At 37.2% G+C, this 18,037-nt stretch overlaps 2 protein-coding genes across 6 annotated transcripts in view; both read right to left on the minus strand.

Annotated features, from left to right (window-relative positions):
* Window positions 1-8,043, minus strand: part of LOC109109318 (N-terminal EF-hand calcium-binding protein 2) — a 92,412-nt gene extending 84,369 nt beyond the window's left edge. The window contains exons 1-2 of one of the 2 annotated variants that reach the window (XM_042744054.1): window positions 7,669-8,043; window positions 1,965-1,989 (exon numbers count right to left, since the gene is read on the minus strand). In XM_042744054.1, the coding sequence (XP_042599988.1) occupies window positions 1,965-1,989; window positions 7,669-7,986 (343 nt within the window). In that variant the 5' untranslated portion in view covers window positions 7,987-8,043. The remainder of the gene's footprint in view (window positions 1-1,964; window positions 1,990-7,668) is intronic. The other variant, XM_042744053.1, reaches the window with a different exon arrangement.
* A 3,273-nt stretch (window positions 8,044-11,316) lies between these two features.
* hydin (HYDIN axonemal central pair apparatus protein) overlaps window positions 11,317-18,037 on the minus strand; it is a 64,668-nt gene continuing 57,947 nt past the window's right edge. For all 4 annotated transcript variants that reach the window (XM_042744058.1, XM_042744056.1, XM_042744057.1 and 1 more), the window contains exons 68-81: window positions 17,644-17,791; window positions 17,319-17,526; window positions 16,947-17,168; window positions 16,678-16,847; window positions 16,381-16,579; window positions 16,141-16,296; window positions 15,430-15,710; window positions 15,120-15,339; window positions 14,718-14,927; window positions 14,373-14,536; window positions 13,772-13,922; window positions 13,437-13,667; window positions 12,193-12,417; window positions 11,317-11,968 (exon numbers count right to left, since the gene is read on the minus strand). In XM_042744058.1, the coding sequence (XP_042599992.1) occupies window positions 11,459-11,968; window positions 12,193-12,417; window positions 13,437-13,667; window positions 13,772-13,922; window positions 14,373-14,536; window positions 14,718-14,927; window positions 15,120-15,339; window positions 15,430-15,710; window positions 16,141-16,296; window positions 16,381-16,579; window positions 16,678-16,847; window positions 16,947-17,168; window positions 17,319-17,526; window positions 17,644-17,791 (3,095 nt within the window). In that variant the 3' untranslated portion in view covers window positions 11,317-11,458. The remainder of the gene's footprint in view (window positions 11,969-12,192; window positions 12,418-13,436; window positions 13,668-13,771; window positions 13,923-14,372; window positions 14,537-14,717; window positions 14,928-15,119; window positions 15,340-15,429; window positions 15,711-16,140; window positions 16,297-16,380; window positions 16,580-16,677; window positions 16,848-16,946; window positions 17,169-17,318; window positions 17,527-17,643; window positions 17,792-18,037) is intronic.

Genomic DNA, 18,037 nt, shown 5'->3' on the forward strand with positions numbered 1-18,037 from the left:
ATATTATATTATATTATATTATAGAGTTGCTTGACAGATGTGGCCACATTAAACTGTCAGAAATGAGAACATTTCTATTTTGTGTTCAAAGGAAAAAAATAAAGTTGTATAGGTTTAAAATTACATTAGGTTGAGTAAATGATGATAAAATATTCATTTTTGCAAAGAACCGTCTCTTTTATGCATGCAGCGTTCTTCAAAAAGAAAGAGGATGATAATGTTTCACTTCTAGGAGTCTAGCTCTGAATGCTGGAGGCAAATTAGCCCGCTGTGCTCTGTTTCTTGTTAGACATTTTTGTGATTGAAAACCAAAGAGTTGGAAAACATGGCACCCATCTCCTGTGGTCCCGACTCTTGCTTTTTCTTTCTCCCCCACCCTCTCGCTTTCTCTCTCTCTCATTAAAACTGTCACCAAGCTGCTCCCCTGGGAGTAGTTTAAAAATAACACAAATTGCACTAGAACCACACATCAAATAGCCACTACTCCTTTTAACCAGGTTTGTTGCAGGTTTTCTCTCTCTGCTATTTGTATCAACTCTCTTTTAAGGCCAGGTACAAGAGCTAGTTTCACAGAGTGGAGTTTTCCTCTTAAAAAGCTAAAATAAAGAAAAAATGTTACATGTACATTTCATCTCAATCCAAAATTTAGACTGTATGAGACCAGGATAATGACAGTGATGAGATAATGATGAGACCAGGATAATGACAGACAAGACCTCAAGGCAAACGGAAATCATACAGAAAATACATTACAATACAACTGGATGAAATGTACTGTAGAGTAATATGCATCTTCTCATACATGAATTTGTGCAGTGCAAAATATTTAACAGATCCTTTCTTCATAATCATAATTGTTCTTCGGACACAGGGTTTGAATATGGATAAAGAGGCTAATTTGCATGATGACACTAATCTAAAATCAATTAGCAAATACATCTGAATTTTTTGCTGCAATTTAATTTGCATTACAATATAGGAAAAAAAATATTTTCCTAGCAGATGATATTTTACTAATATAATACCATGCAGAAATCATACTGGTTAGGCATCTGAGAACAAAAAAAACCCCTAAACTTTTAATAAGCCTCACAAATGGGAATTATTTAAAAGATTATGCAAAAGGCAGTACATTTCTATTGCCTTTCCTGGAATGTTTCTTCCCGATCTGTCTTTTCAGCTGTCAGAAACGTGTGAGGACAGATGGTCAAGATCTTCAGTGTAAAGCTATAATAGCTGTATTTATTTTATGAAATGATGTACTGTACACCACCGTCCAAAATTTGGGGTCAAGTCATTTTTTTCTTTTGATAGAAAATATTACTTTTATTCAGCAAAGACACATTAATTTGATGAAAATGACGGTAAAGACATTTATGATGTTACAAAAGGTCTCTATTTCAAATAAATGCAAATCAGCTTATTACACTGCACAGGTGGCACAGAAGTGCTTCTGAAGTGGCATTGCTGCTCAGAGGTGGCATGAATGCATTTACACACCAATTCGACTTCGTACTTCGACACAGAGCAGGCATAATTTAGTCTGGCCTTTATGAGGTGTTGTGTCTTTACACAAAATTTTGAGCAGGCAGAGAGCAACCTTAACTTGGCTGTGTAAAGACATATTTAGAATGATTCTAGAATGATCATGTGACTAAAGACTGGAATAATTGCTGCTGAAAATTCAGCTTTGAATAAATTACATTTTAATATATATTAAAATAGAATTTTAAATTGTAAAAATATTTCACAATATTACTGTTTTACTGTATTTTTAGTAAATAAATGCAGCCTTGGCAAACATAAGAAACGTCTTTCAAAAATATCAAAAAATCTTACCAACCTCAAACTTTTGAGCTCTAGTGCAGACGAGATGAATGAAACATGAATTTCAAAACAGAGTCTGAGTAACACATTCACATTAATGATTTAAGATGACATGATATACATTAGATTAAACTCACCATCCTTATCAGCTCTCCGGAAAATCTGAAATCATACACAGATACAGAAATACAATATATTAATAAAAATCATTATTCATTTTAATTCACAATATCATTATAATTGCAAATCTAAGTCTCTAGGACTCTCTACAGTATAATCTCTTAAATAAAGTTGACTGTTGACAGAAACCTGTTTGACTTCAGAACTGAACTTATTATTAAACAGCTGTCTAATCTTAAATGTACATAACAATTATCTTTAGACACTGGCTGCAGAAAACTGAAGTACATGCTAGAAAAGATGGATAGAAGTAATTAAAAAAGCGCCTCTCTGTAGAGTTCAGTGTCAGTCAGCCTACTCAGAAAAGCTATTAAAGGAGACATTGTTTTTATAAATAGGCTGATTGCATTGCAATTGCATGAAATCTTGGCCCTTAACATGTTGCAATGATTAATCCTTACATTGCATTCAGAACACCACCAGCACAAATGACATTACAACCTTTAAGTTCCTTTTTTTAATCAAGACTAAGCAAGTTTGTATATTGGTTGAACTTGTGAGAGATTGAGTGAGGTGCTTAAGTCTGCAAGAGAAACCTGATCACACGGTCCAGTCAGATGTGAAATGGACCACTTAAGACTCTAGTAGCAGAGGAAAATCACATTCAATAGAATGTGCTGGGAAGCGTTACTAGCTACAGGCTAATTTTACAGCAGTCGATCCATCCAGCCTTTCTCATTTTCTAAATAAATAAATACAGTGAAGCATGAATTGTTGTGATCAGATCTGGATGTCCATGCTGCACAAACAAGAATAGAGGTGCATGTTTATTATTGGACATGCATGTTTGTGTCTCGAAGGGGGAGCGTGTGTCAAACATCCCATATTGACAGCACACAATTTGATCTGCTTCAATAGAGTGATCACCTTCTGTTGACGGTCTAAATCACTTCTCGATTGGATGAAACAGCTGCTTCATTCAATCCTGACAGCTAACAGCATTCCACCTGTCAGGATACTTCACCATCACAGAACAAACACAAAAGCCCCACAGAAGGGATAAATGGATGTCGGGACAACCACTGAAACATCTGCAGTAGAACAACAATGGGATTTTTTCATTCTTTTCAACTAAGCGCATATTTCTCAACCATTTAAAGAGGAGAGTGAATGTGGGAACAGTGACATTAGCCATGTTCGATCAATACTGTAATGTATTTTACAAAGCGCTTGAGAAGCACTATTGGTATTCAATCTTCCTAGCCATTTTATATCTTACAGCAAAAGTGTCTGCAGCATTAATCGCCAGTAGCGGTTCTCGACTGGTGGGTCGTGATCCAAAAATTTGTTTTGCTCTGATTTTGTGGAATGCAAAGAAAAAAAAAACCCAAGTAATAAAACCAACCATATAACCAAGCATATTTAAATAAATAAAAATATACAGGATTACAAATTACTCCACTCCAAAATGAACATTTTGTCATTAATAATTTTATTTTTTGTTGTTCAATTACCGTAATGTCTTTGTTCATCTTCGGAACACAATTTAAGATATTTTGGATGAAAATTAGGCTTGAGACTGTCCCATAGACTGCCAAATAAAATACACTGTCAAGGTCCAGAAAAGTATGAATGACATCGTCAGAATAGTCCATCTGCTATCAGTGGTTCAACCGTAACGTTATGAAGCAACGACAATACTTTTTGTATGCGAAGAAAACAAAAATACGGGTTTGGAACGACATGGGGGTAAGTGATTAATGACAAAATTTTCATTCTGGGGTGGGATTATCAGATTCTATTAAATTGGGGTTTACCTGCAACAAGGATAATAATGTGTTATAATTGGCTGCCCAGAATATGAATCAAAACTTAGAGGTCGGTAGTATTGTTTATGTTTTTGAAAAAAGTATTTTATGCTCATTGAGTCTTAATCAAAAATACAGTAGAAATATTCTACTTGGTCAGTGGGGCTCACCTCTGCCTTAAATTTAGAAAGTATTAGATCAAATATTTCATAGCTACATTTGACAAAATGTAGGAACCTGTTTCCAGATGTTAATCATGATTTTTATATTATTATTTTTGTGTATTACATGTGTTTTTATGAGTCTTTTAGCGTGTATTTATGTTGTGAAAGTGAAGATCTGAATAAAAACAATATTCAAATATTGTGAATTATTATTTTAATTTAAAATAACTGTTTCTATTTTAATATATTTTCAAATGTAATTTATTCCTGTGATGGCAATGCTAAATTTTCAGCAGCTGTCACTCCAGTCTTCAGTGTCACATAATCATTAAGAAATCATTCTTATATACTGATTTGCTGTATCATTTCTAATTATTATCACAGATAACAAAGATTATACCGCTTAATAATTTTGTAGAAACTGTAATTCTTCATATTTGAAATTGAACAATTTAGGTCTTTACTATAATTTTTTACCTATTAATTTGTCCTTGATGAACAAAAGTATAAATTTCTTTCAAGAAAAACAAAATCTTACTGACCCCAAATGTTTGAATATTAGTGTATGTCATGTTAATAACTTTTGGGCCTATTTTGGACATAATGTTAGGATTATTAATGATATGGCATGATAGTATTATTATGTACACAAAAGCAAAACCAGCTGAGAACCAGGATACAAAACTAGATCACAGTAACAGTAGCAGATGATGCCAAATGGCCTAAAAAGTAAAAAGAGAAGTTGATAATGTTAAATAATATTTGTAAAAAAAATAAGAACAGAACCACCATTAGCTGGGAGTTACATCACTCTTTCTTCATTGTGATTGTCTGCTTGAAGTGTTTGAGAATAAAGCGGATGCACTAAAGGTATGAGGTTGTTAAATACCATTTGTATGGTCTGACAATATGAAGTCACTTAATGTAGGTGACCCAGTTTGTTTGGACCTCAGAAGATATATTTCTGTAGGACAGGAAAAGGGGACAGTCACCAAAAGATCTAAAGTGCTTATGTGAACTACAAAGCTACAAGTTGATAAAAGACAGGGAGAAACAAAATAATTACTACAGTTAAAATACATATTCATATTCATGGTTAATATGTCTTTGAATACAAAAAAAAAACTGCTTAGAAAAATACACTGAGGAGAAACCAGCTACAAAACAAAGAAGAACTAGAGCAATTGAACCAAATTACTATCTATCCAGTACAATAATCATATTAAATACTGCAACTGGACCAAATCAAATCCAGACAACACAGGAAAAAAAGGCTCTGCTTTACAACAATTACACTTTTTCCTCTTTGGCCCATGAAGGCTAAAAGACTCTTACTAACACATATTCTTTGTGTTGACAAAAGAAGATGGAACAAAGAAAGAGAGAATGAGGTATTAGTCAATGGGAGATAAAGATTTATAAAGAATGGAGAGAGTGTAACTCAACGAATGGACTTGTTTAATAGGCACTAATATGTGGACTCACATTTAGACCTGCTAAGTCAATTGGATTGATTCTCAATGCTTTGGCTCAAATCCAGTTTGCTGAACAAATGCCAAATATATTTGTATTTTGAAGTTCAAATCAATAGTGCAATCAAGTCTTTAGTAAATGTCATGTGCGGTGACCATTTGATCATCTGTTCTCACACAACCAGCATCCTCACTTTTAAAGCGTGAACAAGAGCCCTACTGTAATTATGTGCACAGCATTCAACCCCAGCGGAAAAGAAACGTTCAAAAAAAAAAACATTCAATCCGCTTAATTACTCCCTCAAGCCAGATGAGGTCTGGGACCTGAGACATGATGATGTAAGAATGAAATATAGTGAACGCGAAACACACTTAGCCTTCTTCACGACAGCTTGTTAGTGCTCCACTTTTCACTGTCAGGTTTGGGGAAGCCGTGCTGAGAGAATTCAACACACCCTGAATCCATAACTGGTCTAGCCGGTGAATCGAAAGCTTTCTGAAATGCAAACGGGGTCTTTACAAATGCATGCTGGATGGCGCTCGGTGGCTCTGTTGTTCACCAATGCAGTTTCAAAGCTCGGTCAGGGCTGATGGCTGATCCTGGAACAGACGTGGCAGCAGACGTGTTATTTGGTAGAGATAGATTGAGTTAAGTAATGGAATTCTCTCACAAAGCATTGGGGGAATCAATTCCCCTACAAGCACCTGCGCTCCGTACCAAAGTCTCCGGGAGAAATCATGTACACATGCTCACTATCCATAAAAGACAAATTATCTACAGCACCTCATTATCTGCTTAACCCCTCCCCACATTCACTATTGTATTTATACTAGGGTGCCTCTGGTCTTTTTCTGAGGTTTTTAATTAGTTTTTGTCCCCTCTACTTTATAGTCTGGTTACCTGAGACTGAATCTGGGTCTAGGACTGAACTACTTATCACTCTCTTAAATGTTTTAACTTCTCCCCCTAAAAGCAACGCAGAAATCTCAAGAGGTATGACCATCGGATACTCATAATTATCCAGCACCGATGAACAATACTGAGGCAATACTTTGACCTACTAAATCAATACTGCTGAGACCTCACCACAGCAGCCAACCACAAAGCATAACTGCCAGGCTCACAGGAAAAGCACAATAAATTATTTAGGTTCAAGTATGCTTCTCGGAGATACGGCCCTAAAATCAGAGCAAAAGAACTGTTGTATAACCTTAAGATGCTGAAAGGTTCAGCTGGATGTTTCATACCAGAAAATCTAGAGTATGTTTAGATTATTTTATAGTTATAGGTTGATTATAAATGCACATACTAAAAGCTCAACAGTGTTTCGATATGACTGTGAATGTACGTGTCCTATCAAGGCGGTAAGTACTTTATCACATCCTAAACGAGGTTATTTTGCAATAATCTCCTTCTGGATGTACATTATCCCACTTATTATAATCAATATTTGTGCAGAAAATATTGATTTGAGTTTAGGCTACATTGTTAGTTATAGATCATATTAAAGCATCCACTAAGAAAAACAGTTTATTACATATAGCTATATTATAACACTGCAACAATGTATTATACTAAAATTACCAGTTTTTATATATATCTATGATTTAGATACAACTGTAGCTTTCTCATCCAGGTCTATACAGTCCTTTACTGTTCGTTGTACATCTTTGGTTTTTTGCTTGGGGACTCTCTGAGCTTCTAGCCATCCATCAAAGGTTGTATGCTCACAATGTAGGCCTATACTAAAATTAATACAAGCCATTTTTATTACACACGACAAACGTAGCGAGCCTTTCGAGTCGCACGGTGGCGCCAAGAACCGAGCCATGCAGTGCGCGGATGACACACGAGAGAAACGCCGGTATGTTGCCAACGGCAACGGCGAAATATAGGCTATAATTTCGGTTATTATACAAAAATTGATTGTTCACGATTAGCCATTCAGAATTGAGTTCTCTAGAGAACCGTGTAATAAAGTAGGCTAGATTACACAGGGATGATAGTTAAGTGTCAAATTATGCAAAATGGTTGGATTGGATAAAAAGTTAAGTAGGTCGATGTCAAAAATGCATAATTGCTGTAATTCGAGTATCAAAGGTTGGCGAGTTATCAATGTGATATTCTTTGTCTAATTATGGGATTACTCAACACCATTCTGGGGTTGTTTAATTAATTAATTAATTAATTAAGACAATTAAATAAAGTTTGTAAGCAAGTGCATGCATTATATTTCTTTATAGCCTACATGCATTAATAAAATATCAAAAACCTACATCCAAAATGACAGAGATGCCCTTTCGGGGCTCCGGTGCAAAGAACTGCTCCTGAGCCACCGCCGCCTCCTCCTTCACATATTCCCGAGTAGAGATGCTTTTATTGTCGCTCATCTTGGTGACTATCCAGCGGACGAGCCCGTCTATTCCACCGGGCTGAGTGCCGCTGTTTCCGGACTGTGCAGCCGTCGCTGTCTCGCTGTCCTGAGCCCCGGGTTTGGGCTGGTCTTTGCTGTCCTGTGCTCGGAGTTTGGCTTGTTCTTTGTGGAGCAGTTTGTGGACACCGTCCCTGCAGTAGCGCGCTGCTTGTTCACACATCCTTTTGCCGCGGAGCGTTCATGCTGCGCGCTATGGGGGCGATCCCTCCTCCTCTATGACATCAGCAGCAGATCCCAAAACTCACCCCTCCTGTCACACCTAATTGGAGCAGTTCAATAATTGCCATCCATTTAGCTCAGACGCAGAAAAATGAACTAGAAAAGCATTATTTGCACTTTAGAGACAGACAGAGAGAAGCTAATAAAGTAGGAATCAATGTTAATGCCCATTGATCCCAGACAATAACTTGTGAAATAAACTGTTCTAATGTTGTTTAGGTCTATTTTTGGTTTTCTACAGTAACTCTCAGTCGTAGTTAGTTAGAGCTACCATTCGTGGATATCCCTTTCGAAAAGTAACCATGGTTTTATTATAGTAAAAGTTTTCTTTGCTTTGTTTTTTGGAAGATTGATTACCATTTGTATAACCATATTTTACAAATAGCCTACCATGGTTGGTTAGTGTAGCAAAACTATGGTTAATTTGTGGTTACCAGGTTTAACTATAGGCCAATTAACTATGATTTTTTGTTTTATTTCTATAAAACCATGGCTAATTTTATTTTCGTAAGATCTGTACAGTCTAACTGTAGTACTAGACAATAAAACTCCCAATAACATCCGTTTATACAAGTATCCCACACTAGCTATAGATCTACATAGATGTACAATTACAATACATAAAGATACAATTATTAATGTATCAGTGGCTGATACATTTTACTATAGGTTATTTATTGTAATTGTGCATCTATACAGAACTATAGCTACATACAAGATATAGATAATCAGCCATATCTGTTATCTGTTGCGGTTCAATTCAGTGCAAACTACAACCGACACAGTTAATTGTCAATACATTTGTGATATTTGTAATGGTTAAATCTTTATTAAAGTGATACATATATGACTGTATTTGTCATGCTTTATTAACATAGCGGCCCGAATTGCAGTGGAAATGTGACTTTTGCTTGCTTCCATTTGGTGACAGTTAAAAATACACGCTACTATTACTCAAAAAAAAAAAAAAAACTTGTATGAAAAAAAAAACATTTGTTAAGACTCCCTAACCTAATTAAGAGTTCAAGCCTTAAAGGGATACTCCACCCCAAAATGAAAATTTTGTCATTAATCACTTACCCCCGTGTTGTTCTAAACCTGTAAAAGCTTTGTTCGTCTTCGGAACATGATTTAAGATATTTTGGATGAAAACCGGGAGGTTGAGACTGTCCCATAGACTGCCAAGTAAATTACACTGTTAAGGTCCAGAAAAGTATGAAAGAGAAAGTCAGAATAGTCATAATAGTTCCATCAATGGTTCAACTGTAATGTTATGAAGCGACGAGAATACTTTTTGTACGAGAAGAAAACAAAAATAGCGACTTTATTCAACAATTCTTCACCTCTGTGTCTCTCCACATCACTGTAGCGCCATTTTGGAGAACATCCGGTGAGCAAGTAACTTACGCTCTTCTGTGTCAGCCGCACTGCACACATGCGCTGTTTTCATTCAAATCAAAGCGTAACTACACATAGAAAATGTATCCTTGTTGTGTCGTGGCTGACACAGAATAGCATAAGCTGCTTGCTATAGCGGATATTCTGCAAAATGGTTATGCTACAGTGATGCGGAAAGATACAGAAGAGACGAATTGTTGAATATAGTCATTATTTTTGTTTTCTTTGCATACAAAAAGTATTCGCATCACTTCATAACATTACGGTTGAACCACTGATAACAGATGGACTATTCTGACGATGTCGTTCATACTTTTCTGGACCGTGACAGTGTAATTTACTTGGCAGTCAATGGGACAGTCACAAGCCTCCCGGTTTTCATCCAAAATATCTTAAATCGTGTTCTGAAGACGAACAAAGCTTTTACAGGTTTGGAACAACATGGGAGTAAGTGAATTATGACAAAATGTTCATTTTGGGGTGGAGTATCCCTTTAAGTCTGACCTCACTAAACCCATTCATGTTGATGGAGCATCTATACAGTTTTTTGTCTGTTGTTTGATCAACATCGGGAATTTGTATCATGTCAGAAAAGAACAGCAGCTTGACAGTTTTTGGGGTGGGTACTCCTTCACTTAGAAAATCCCTCATTACCTTACTGTCTCTATAACGGTCTGAAATGACCTTTGTGAGTTGAAAGACTGCTGAAAGGCTCCCCGGTCCTGCCCTTTAGGAGGGGTGATTAAGTCATCCCAACTAAAAGGGCCTTTATTTAATTGGCACCATGTACAACCCCCCTACAGTTTGCGTTCCTATAGTGAGGCATTTAGGCAAACAGAAAAAAAGTGATTGGATGCATCTCTTTAATGTAGGGCAACTCACAGCAACCTGTTACTCCTTCTTCACCACAGAGGGTGCTCAGGTAATTACAACAAGCAGTAATCCCTTGTCTTTGGACATGCTCAGCCAGTTTGTGCGTAGCAGTGACAGGCCTCTCTTTTCAGCACGTAAACAAACTCAGTGGTATATCATGGAATGAGCAGGGGGTGAAATGAAACTACTGAACAGTTATTCTGGTTCCTGTGCATCTGAGGTTGGATACACAGATAGACTGTCACTCTGTACACTAAAAGCTCTAAGCTAATATTTTTATACATTTATATATATTGCTTAGGTGGCTATAAATATAAAAATAAATATATAAAATATATTTAAACTATATTTTAAAATATTTTAAATGTATAATACTGTACTTTATATAAAGCAGGCAGAATAAAATAAAATATATTTGTTTTTTCTATTATCACATTTTTTTCAATAGTTTTAGTTAACAATAACAACAAGAGTAACATCTAATATCAACCTGTCCCTGCATTCATTCACCCACCCACTTTGTCTATTTGAGATTTGAATATGGCTAGAAAATGCAAAAAGCATGCAGAAAGGCTTGGCATGAGAGATAAATGCAAGAGATTTCACACACATTCATACTGCAAATGAATATGAAACAAACAACGCTAGCAACACGTATACACAAATACACACACACACACACACACACACACACAGCCAAATATCTGTATCTGAGTCATGAACCTAGAGGGAATGTACCTCCTATCATGCCTAAGTAGATGGGACATGTTAAAGGTGATGTACTATAGTAGCAACAAGTGCACCTCCTGGTGGACTAAAAAAGAGCACCCAGTAGCAACAGCAGTTAACTTGATAATTGACTGGGATTCAATCAAACTGCAAACTTGAGTGCTGCAGAAATGTTTATTTTTTTCCTGTTCATTTTCAGTATTTACAATAAATTTGTATTTTGTTTAAAAAAAGCATATTTCTTAAAACTGAAAATCTGATGAAAAATAAATAATTATTATTTTTTTTAATTAAGAACGTAACTGCTCAAGAATCTTACTATATTTAAAAAAAAAACAATATTCAATTAAATTTAAGCCGTTTTTAACCACTACCATGAATTATTTTATCCAAAGAACAGCATGGTTCTTTCTTCATGATGTTCTTTTCTCTGAAGGAAGCTCTGGACAGTAACCTTTCAAGTAGTAAACCCAGAAGATGCCTTGTCCATGGCCCTCCATACGTGGGCAAGAGATTGTCAGCTTTCCATGACATGGGCCTCTGGACCCCGTAGGAGGGCTGTCAAATATAACCTGTATGTGCTGCGTTTTTTGAGGTAAAATAGTCTCAGCACCCTTGACAGTGAAGGCAGGGTTGTCCACCTGGAAGGAGAAAGTGGTGGCCTGTTGAAAGACATTTTTAAAGGAAATCGAGACACTGGAACCTGAGCTGATGATGAGGGGACCCTGAGCTTTAGGTGGGGTGCAGGTGCCATACAGAGGGAAGACGTACTCCCCTCCAAAGTCTGAGGAGATGGTGAGCAGGCTTTGGATGTCTCCCACCTGGCAAGGTTCGAAATGCACCGTCACACTGATATCTGTGCCAGTTTGGTTCCCCGCTGCTGCTTTAACATTCTTTTCCACAGTGAAGTTTGGGTTGTCCGTCTGAATTAGAAACAAGATTTGAATGGAATGTTTACAACAGAAACATTAGAATTTAAGCAGCTAATGTCATTCCAAAACATGACTTACTTTCTTTGTGTGAAAAAATCAATACAGTGAAATTATTGCGGTTCAATGTTATTTTAGACAAAAACAATTGAAACATTCATGTCTTTTATCACATAGATAAAGTCGGCTAGGTAATAATGGGAAAATAGGGCTCCTACCTTGCATATATATTCAGTCTTGACACGAGAAAAGTTGGTGAACTTAGCTATGACACTGTGTTTGCTGCCAAGTGGTGCTCTGAAATATAGAGGCTTCTCAAAGGGTGCAGGCAGGGCCTTCAGTTGAAGCTCATAAAAGAAGTGTCCAAGTTCAGTAGCGTATATCACCAGCCGGGCTGTGGACTCTCCCTCACACAGAGGCTGATATTCAAATGTCAATGTAACCTAAGCAATAAAAAAAAAAAAAAACACTCTTAAAAAAAAAACACTCTATAAATACCAGGGTCACCACAGAAAAACCTCTTTGTTTTTTTCTTCATTTGCATTGATTCACAATTTATTTCCTTTTCAATTTTAAATTATTTTAAAGGGATATCACATATCAAAGGGATAGTCCACCCAAAAATAATATTTCTGTAATCATTTACTCATCATCATGTCAACAAAACCTTTCTTTCTTCTGTTGAGCACAAAAGAAGTTTACCTGAAGAATGTTGTAATTTCAGTTCCCACTGACTTAGATTGTATGGACAAAAAATCACGGAAGTCAAATGGAAACCAAAACGGTTTGGTTATTAACATTTTTCAAAATACCTTCTTTGGTGTTCAGCAAAAGAGAAATGTTTAGAAGAACATGAGTGTGAGTAAATAATGACAGAATATTTATTTTTGGGGTGGAATAACCCTTTAAAACACTATGGAGCCCCACACATGACAAGCAGAAAAAATAAGATTTTGAGCTTTTGTGGAAACAAATTCTTAATTCTATTTTTTTTTTTTTTTTTTTTTTTTTGCATAAATGATGCTCGGAAACGGATGATTTTACTACTTAGAACTAGATTTATTAACAGTTTGCACCAGTGTAAACCCTTTTGTTAGCATAAAAAAAAAAATTATGTCAGAATTTACCAAAGACACACAGCAAAAAATTAGCAAAGAAAAGGCATAGAGAAAGTTATTCTGTGGCTGACCTCATTGCATATGCATTTGTAAGAGTTTTTCTTTCAGACACAAAATTTATGGGAGTATTTAAACAAATCAAGCAACGTGATTTACTAAAGTTTGCTGTAGTCACTTTACTGGTATTTTCACCATTATTTAATGCCCAAATGAGCATGTTAACCCATTTTACACCTGAGTTCATTTCCCGCAACTGATCAGTCAGTAGATTACTCACAGAAATTTCCACTACCTTGCATGCCTATATGTGATTGCGGTCTCTTTTTAAAAAAAAGTTAATCTACCTTAGACTGAGCAGGCACAAGGAACTGTGGAGGAACGCAGATGTCTGCATTCTGGCACTCTGCAGAGAACGACACATCCAAAAGAAGTGGGTTCTCCACCTCCACAGACCCTGACGTCATCTGCCTCACCCGGGTCGCCATTTCTATAGTGCTGATCACTCCTGGAGCCGTTGCTTTGAAGTTGAGATTATAGAAGAGGTACTCGCCCGTTGTCTCATTCTTGAAAGTCACCTGTGTAAGTAAGAAATATGATGATGTTTTATGGACCATAAATTTGTTTTATAACCAAAGTAATCTGTATTAGCACATTTTTAAGGGTGGATGATGGCACTTGCTTTAGCATTGTACTGGCCCTCTTTATAAGTAAAGAAGGAGAGTATGTAATTCTTCGTATCCATTGCAGGCACATCAATGTATTCCAGGCCCTTCAGGGAAACAATGCCATCTGAACGATCTGGTTTGATGAGCTCCATCACAGCACGGAACCTACACAGCAGGATATAAAACACAGAATTATAAAACAGAAGCAGAATATAATCTGCAACTGAGGCTTTATGTCAATGAAAGATTTTACTATCATTACAAAGCATATCCCAAGAGGCACTGTATGTGTGGCTTTTTTATGGGCATTTTCATGATTAACAATGTTTATGCATGTGCAATAACCGTATGTTTATGGGTAATGAATCAAGATTATGACAAAAAAATGTATTAAACAGGATAATAGTGCATTTTGCATGTCACGTCAAATAATGTAATTTCTTTTAGTGAATTCTAGCATCATTATCTGTTGATTTTGAAATTTTTGCAATAAATTTTAATTGACTGAAAAATTTGTTTTTAAACAAAATCAGAAAAATGGCCTATTTCATGACTGTGAAATATTGTATTGTGATTATTACATTTGCATTTATATGTTTCTTGTAGATGAGGTACCTCTGGGGTCTGGGCAGCCAGTTGTGGAGAAATACTGTCTGTGTGTGGTGGCTTTTGCATTTGATCTCTTCGGTTATTGTGCCTTCAGCCTTCGGTGGCTCAGATGTGCCATGCAATATGTACAGTATTCCACTGCCATCAGGAAAAGAGAAGAAAACGGAGCCCTGCACCACAGCAAAGGGAGGTGTCATTAACAGTGGAAAATAGCATATCAGTTTTTTATTATTATTATTATTGTACTGAAATTGTTTTTTATAATGGCTATTTGCACCCTTGTTTTATTTTGACTGAACAATTGTTTCAAAAATAATTACTTGAAATAGTCTTGTGGAGAGAGTGTCATACCTCATGTCTTTCCCCGTCTGCAGTCATGACCAGTGGCTTGTATGTGATCTCATAGGTGTTCTGCTGCAGGGGCTCAATGAGGAGAGTGGGCGGCCCGCTCCAGTGCTCTCCCTCAATGACACATTTCAGTGTCCAGCGCTGGTTAATGCGGTTGGGTAGAGCCAGAGACTGAATACACTGACTGCGCACCTGACACACAAAATTCACCACCTGCTCACACAAAAGAGAAAGCAAGCATGAAAAAGACAGTGAGACAATGAATTAGCCTTGCTTTTTAACTTCAGCATTTCATCATCACATCTTATATCAGCAAACATACAAGGTTTCAGTACTCACAAAAGGAAATTCTGACATGCTGTAACATTCAGACTTGTGTTTTCTTTTGTCTCTGCAACACCTTACCTCTGTTGCAACTGTAGGGACAATGCAGGAGCCAGTGAGGGTGAGTTTTAATGGTTTGCCCCCTTCTATAGTACAGCAGAGATCATCATAGCGCAGATCTTGATTCAGCTCAGTAGGGGCAAAGGTCACTTCAAGGGATACTTCCATTCCTGGAGTGATGTAGCCCTCAGCAGGGAAAATGATGAAATCTGGAGCAAAACTTTTTACATCCCATTTGAATCTGTTAAGAACAAGGAAAAGCCATGTAATAGCATTGCCACTCAGATTTATTCATTTACAGAACCAGTCACTGAATTTTAAGGTTTTGTACCTCGCACCAATGTCTCCTGTGTTCTGCATTATAATGCGACGGGTGGCTTGGCAGCGCTGGACCACAGCTCCAAACTGCAGGTAGTCTGTGTCCAGTCTGACCTCCACTCCCTGACAACATCCCTTCATGACCAGCAGGGGGCGAACAGCACCTAAACACTCCAGCTGCAGCTCCTCAGTGAAAGGAGGCATGCGCTGTTCAGGAGAAAAGAGAAGCTCCACCACACAGCGGCCACCACCCTCTTTTAGTGTCACCTCCCCTTCTGGATGCACTGACAAGATCTGTAAAAGCACAATGATTTTTTTATGTAATGTACGCAATGCAGTGGAATGTATGCATTTATTCACTACATTCAAGTCCAAATTTCTATTTCAAACAAATGCTGTTCTTTTGAACTTTGTATTCTCCAAAGAATCATGAAAAAAATGCTACATTGATAAGAAATATTTCTTGATTACCAAATCAGCACATTAGAATGATTTCTGAAGGATCATGTGAAACTGAAGGCTGGAGTCAGGGCTGCTGAAAATTCAGCTTTGCCCAGCACACGAATAAATTACGTTTGAAAATATATTCAAATAGGAAACACTTGTTCTAATTTGTAATAATATGTTTATTTAATTTTTAATCAAATAAATACAGCCTTGGTGAGAAAAAGTTACTTCTTTCAAAAACTTTAACAATTAAAGAGAGCAAGTGTACATGTGTTACCATAGAGTCCAGAAGAAGGTTATCAGAGTGCCTGCGAAGACTAAAAGTCAGGGAAGCGTGGCTGTTGTTCACCAGAGGGATCAATTTCCGACTTTGCTGGCCAGTCTGCAGAGCTCCAAAATTGACCACCTTATGAGCTGAGTCCTCCAAATGAATCTAAGACAAAAACAGGAGAGGTTGAGTATCTATTACACCAGGATGTAGACATGTAGGACTATTTAAAACTCAAAACTTTGTCACCTTCATCTCAACACCCTGTCCCAGGATCTCCACCACTTGTTTGGCACACATGTTCATCTCAAAAACCACCTTCTCGCTGTAACGAGTTGCTTTGCGTGGGTAGAATGAGAAGAGAACCTCCACGAAGCCGCCAGGAGAAAGGACTTGAGGGGTGAAGCTGACCTCCAAGACAGGTGTGTTGGAGAACAAGCAGTCTAGACTGAATAAATACCATCGTATTATAAAAACAAACCATGAAACTTTGCTTTACACACTTCAAAATGCAAATATAATCAGTTTTCTAAAGTTTTTATTTACCTGATTTCTCTGCTGCTTCTGTTGCTAATCACCAGTGTGTGTGTAACAGGTACCATACCAACACAATATATGAAATGCCTTCCAAAGTTGTGCTTTAGGAAAGAAAATTCCAGATCTGGAGCCACAGCTGAACCCTTTACTGCGCAACAGAATATCGGCCCATTCTTTACCTACAAACAGTGAAGAAAAAAAAAGAAAAAGAAGAATTATGTAAATATTTTGTTCAATAAGAAGGATAAAAAGGACAAAAAGTAATAGACAGGGTCTACCTTAACAGAAAAAGTCAGATCTTTGAGCACACATTTCCGCTGAGGGCAAAAGGTCAAGATGCAGGAACTCTGTCCACCTACAGCCACTGTATCCAATTTAGGTTCCACCTGCAGGTGGGGCTGCAGCGCTGCCGGCCCAGACAGGTCATACTCAACATCTAAACTGAATTTCCCAGGATTAGAGACCACAAATGTGCATGTGGCTTTATCGTTTAGCTCCACCTATTTAGGGAACAGATAACAGGAAGTGGCAGAAAGATTGATCTGAAAGTTTTGTGCTGGAACTCTGCCAAAGACAAATCTCTGCCAAACACAACATACTGGCATGCACACTAACCAAGGGTGCATAAATAACTTCACATAAATTTGAACCTGTTTGAAGTCCACAGGATGGATCTGGTTTGATGAGAGCTCTGTGATGGATCCCTCGGGGCTCTCATATCGCACATGAGCATTCATGCTGTAACACTCTCCCTTCACGTTCATGGTCAGCGGCTGGAGCTTCCTCCGTACTGTCACTACTAGATTAAAAGCCACATCTCCCTCCCGAGTGGGAGTGATCCGTATGACCAGTGGGATCCTGTCAGAGGCAGATGTTAAGAAGTGTGACAAGATCAGTGTTCAAATTCAAGATGATTTTTTTTTTTTTACTCAAAGAGAAATGTCTTAGACTTTTTATATGAGTGAAATAACATACTTATCTTTAGGTGGAACTATGCCCTCCATAGGCTCTAGTACCAAGCTGTCCTGGTAGCCCTCAGAGTGGCAAGAAGACTCTTGGACCATAAAATGAAATGGTTGATCTTCTCTGTTCACCACAAACACAGTCTGATGAGCTTCAAAACCTGCACACAAAAGCACATGGACACTCCTGCTAAAAAGACTGGTATACGTTACCAATAACATCATTTTTTTTTTTTAATGTAATCTAAACCAGTTCCTCACATTTCAGTCCTAGCTGTCATAATTTGCATAAAGTCTCAGTGCCTTTTGTCCATACATTGAAAGTCATGTTGTTCATTGTATGGACAAAAACAGCAGAAACACTCATTAAAATAACTTCTGTTGTGCTCCACAGAAGAATGAAATCA

Source organism: Cyprinus carpio, chromosome B18 (assembly GCF_018340385.1).
Source record: "Cyprinus carpio isolate SPL01 chromosome B18, ASM1834038v1, whole genome shotgun sequence".
NCBI classification, from domain to species: Eukaryota; Metazoa; Chordata; class Actinopteri; order Cypriniformes; family Cyprinidae; genus Cyprinus; species Cyprinus carpio.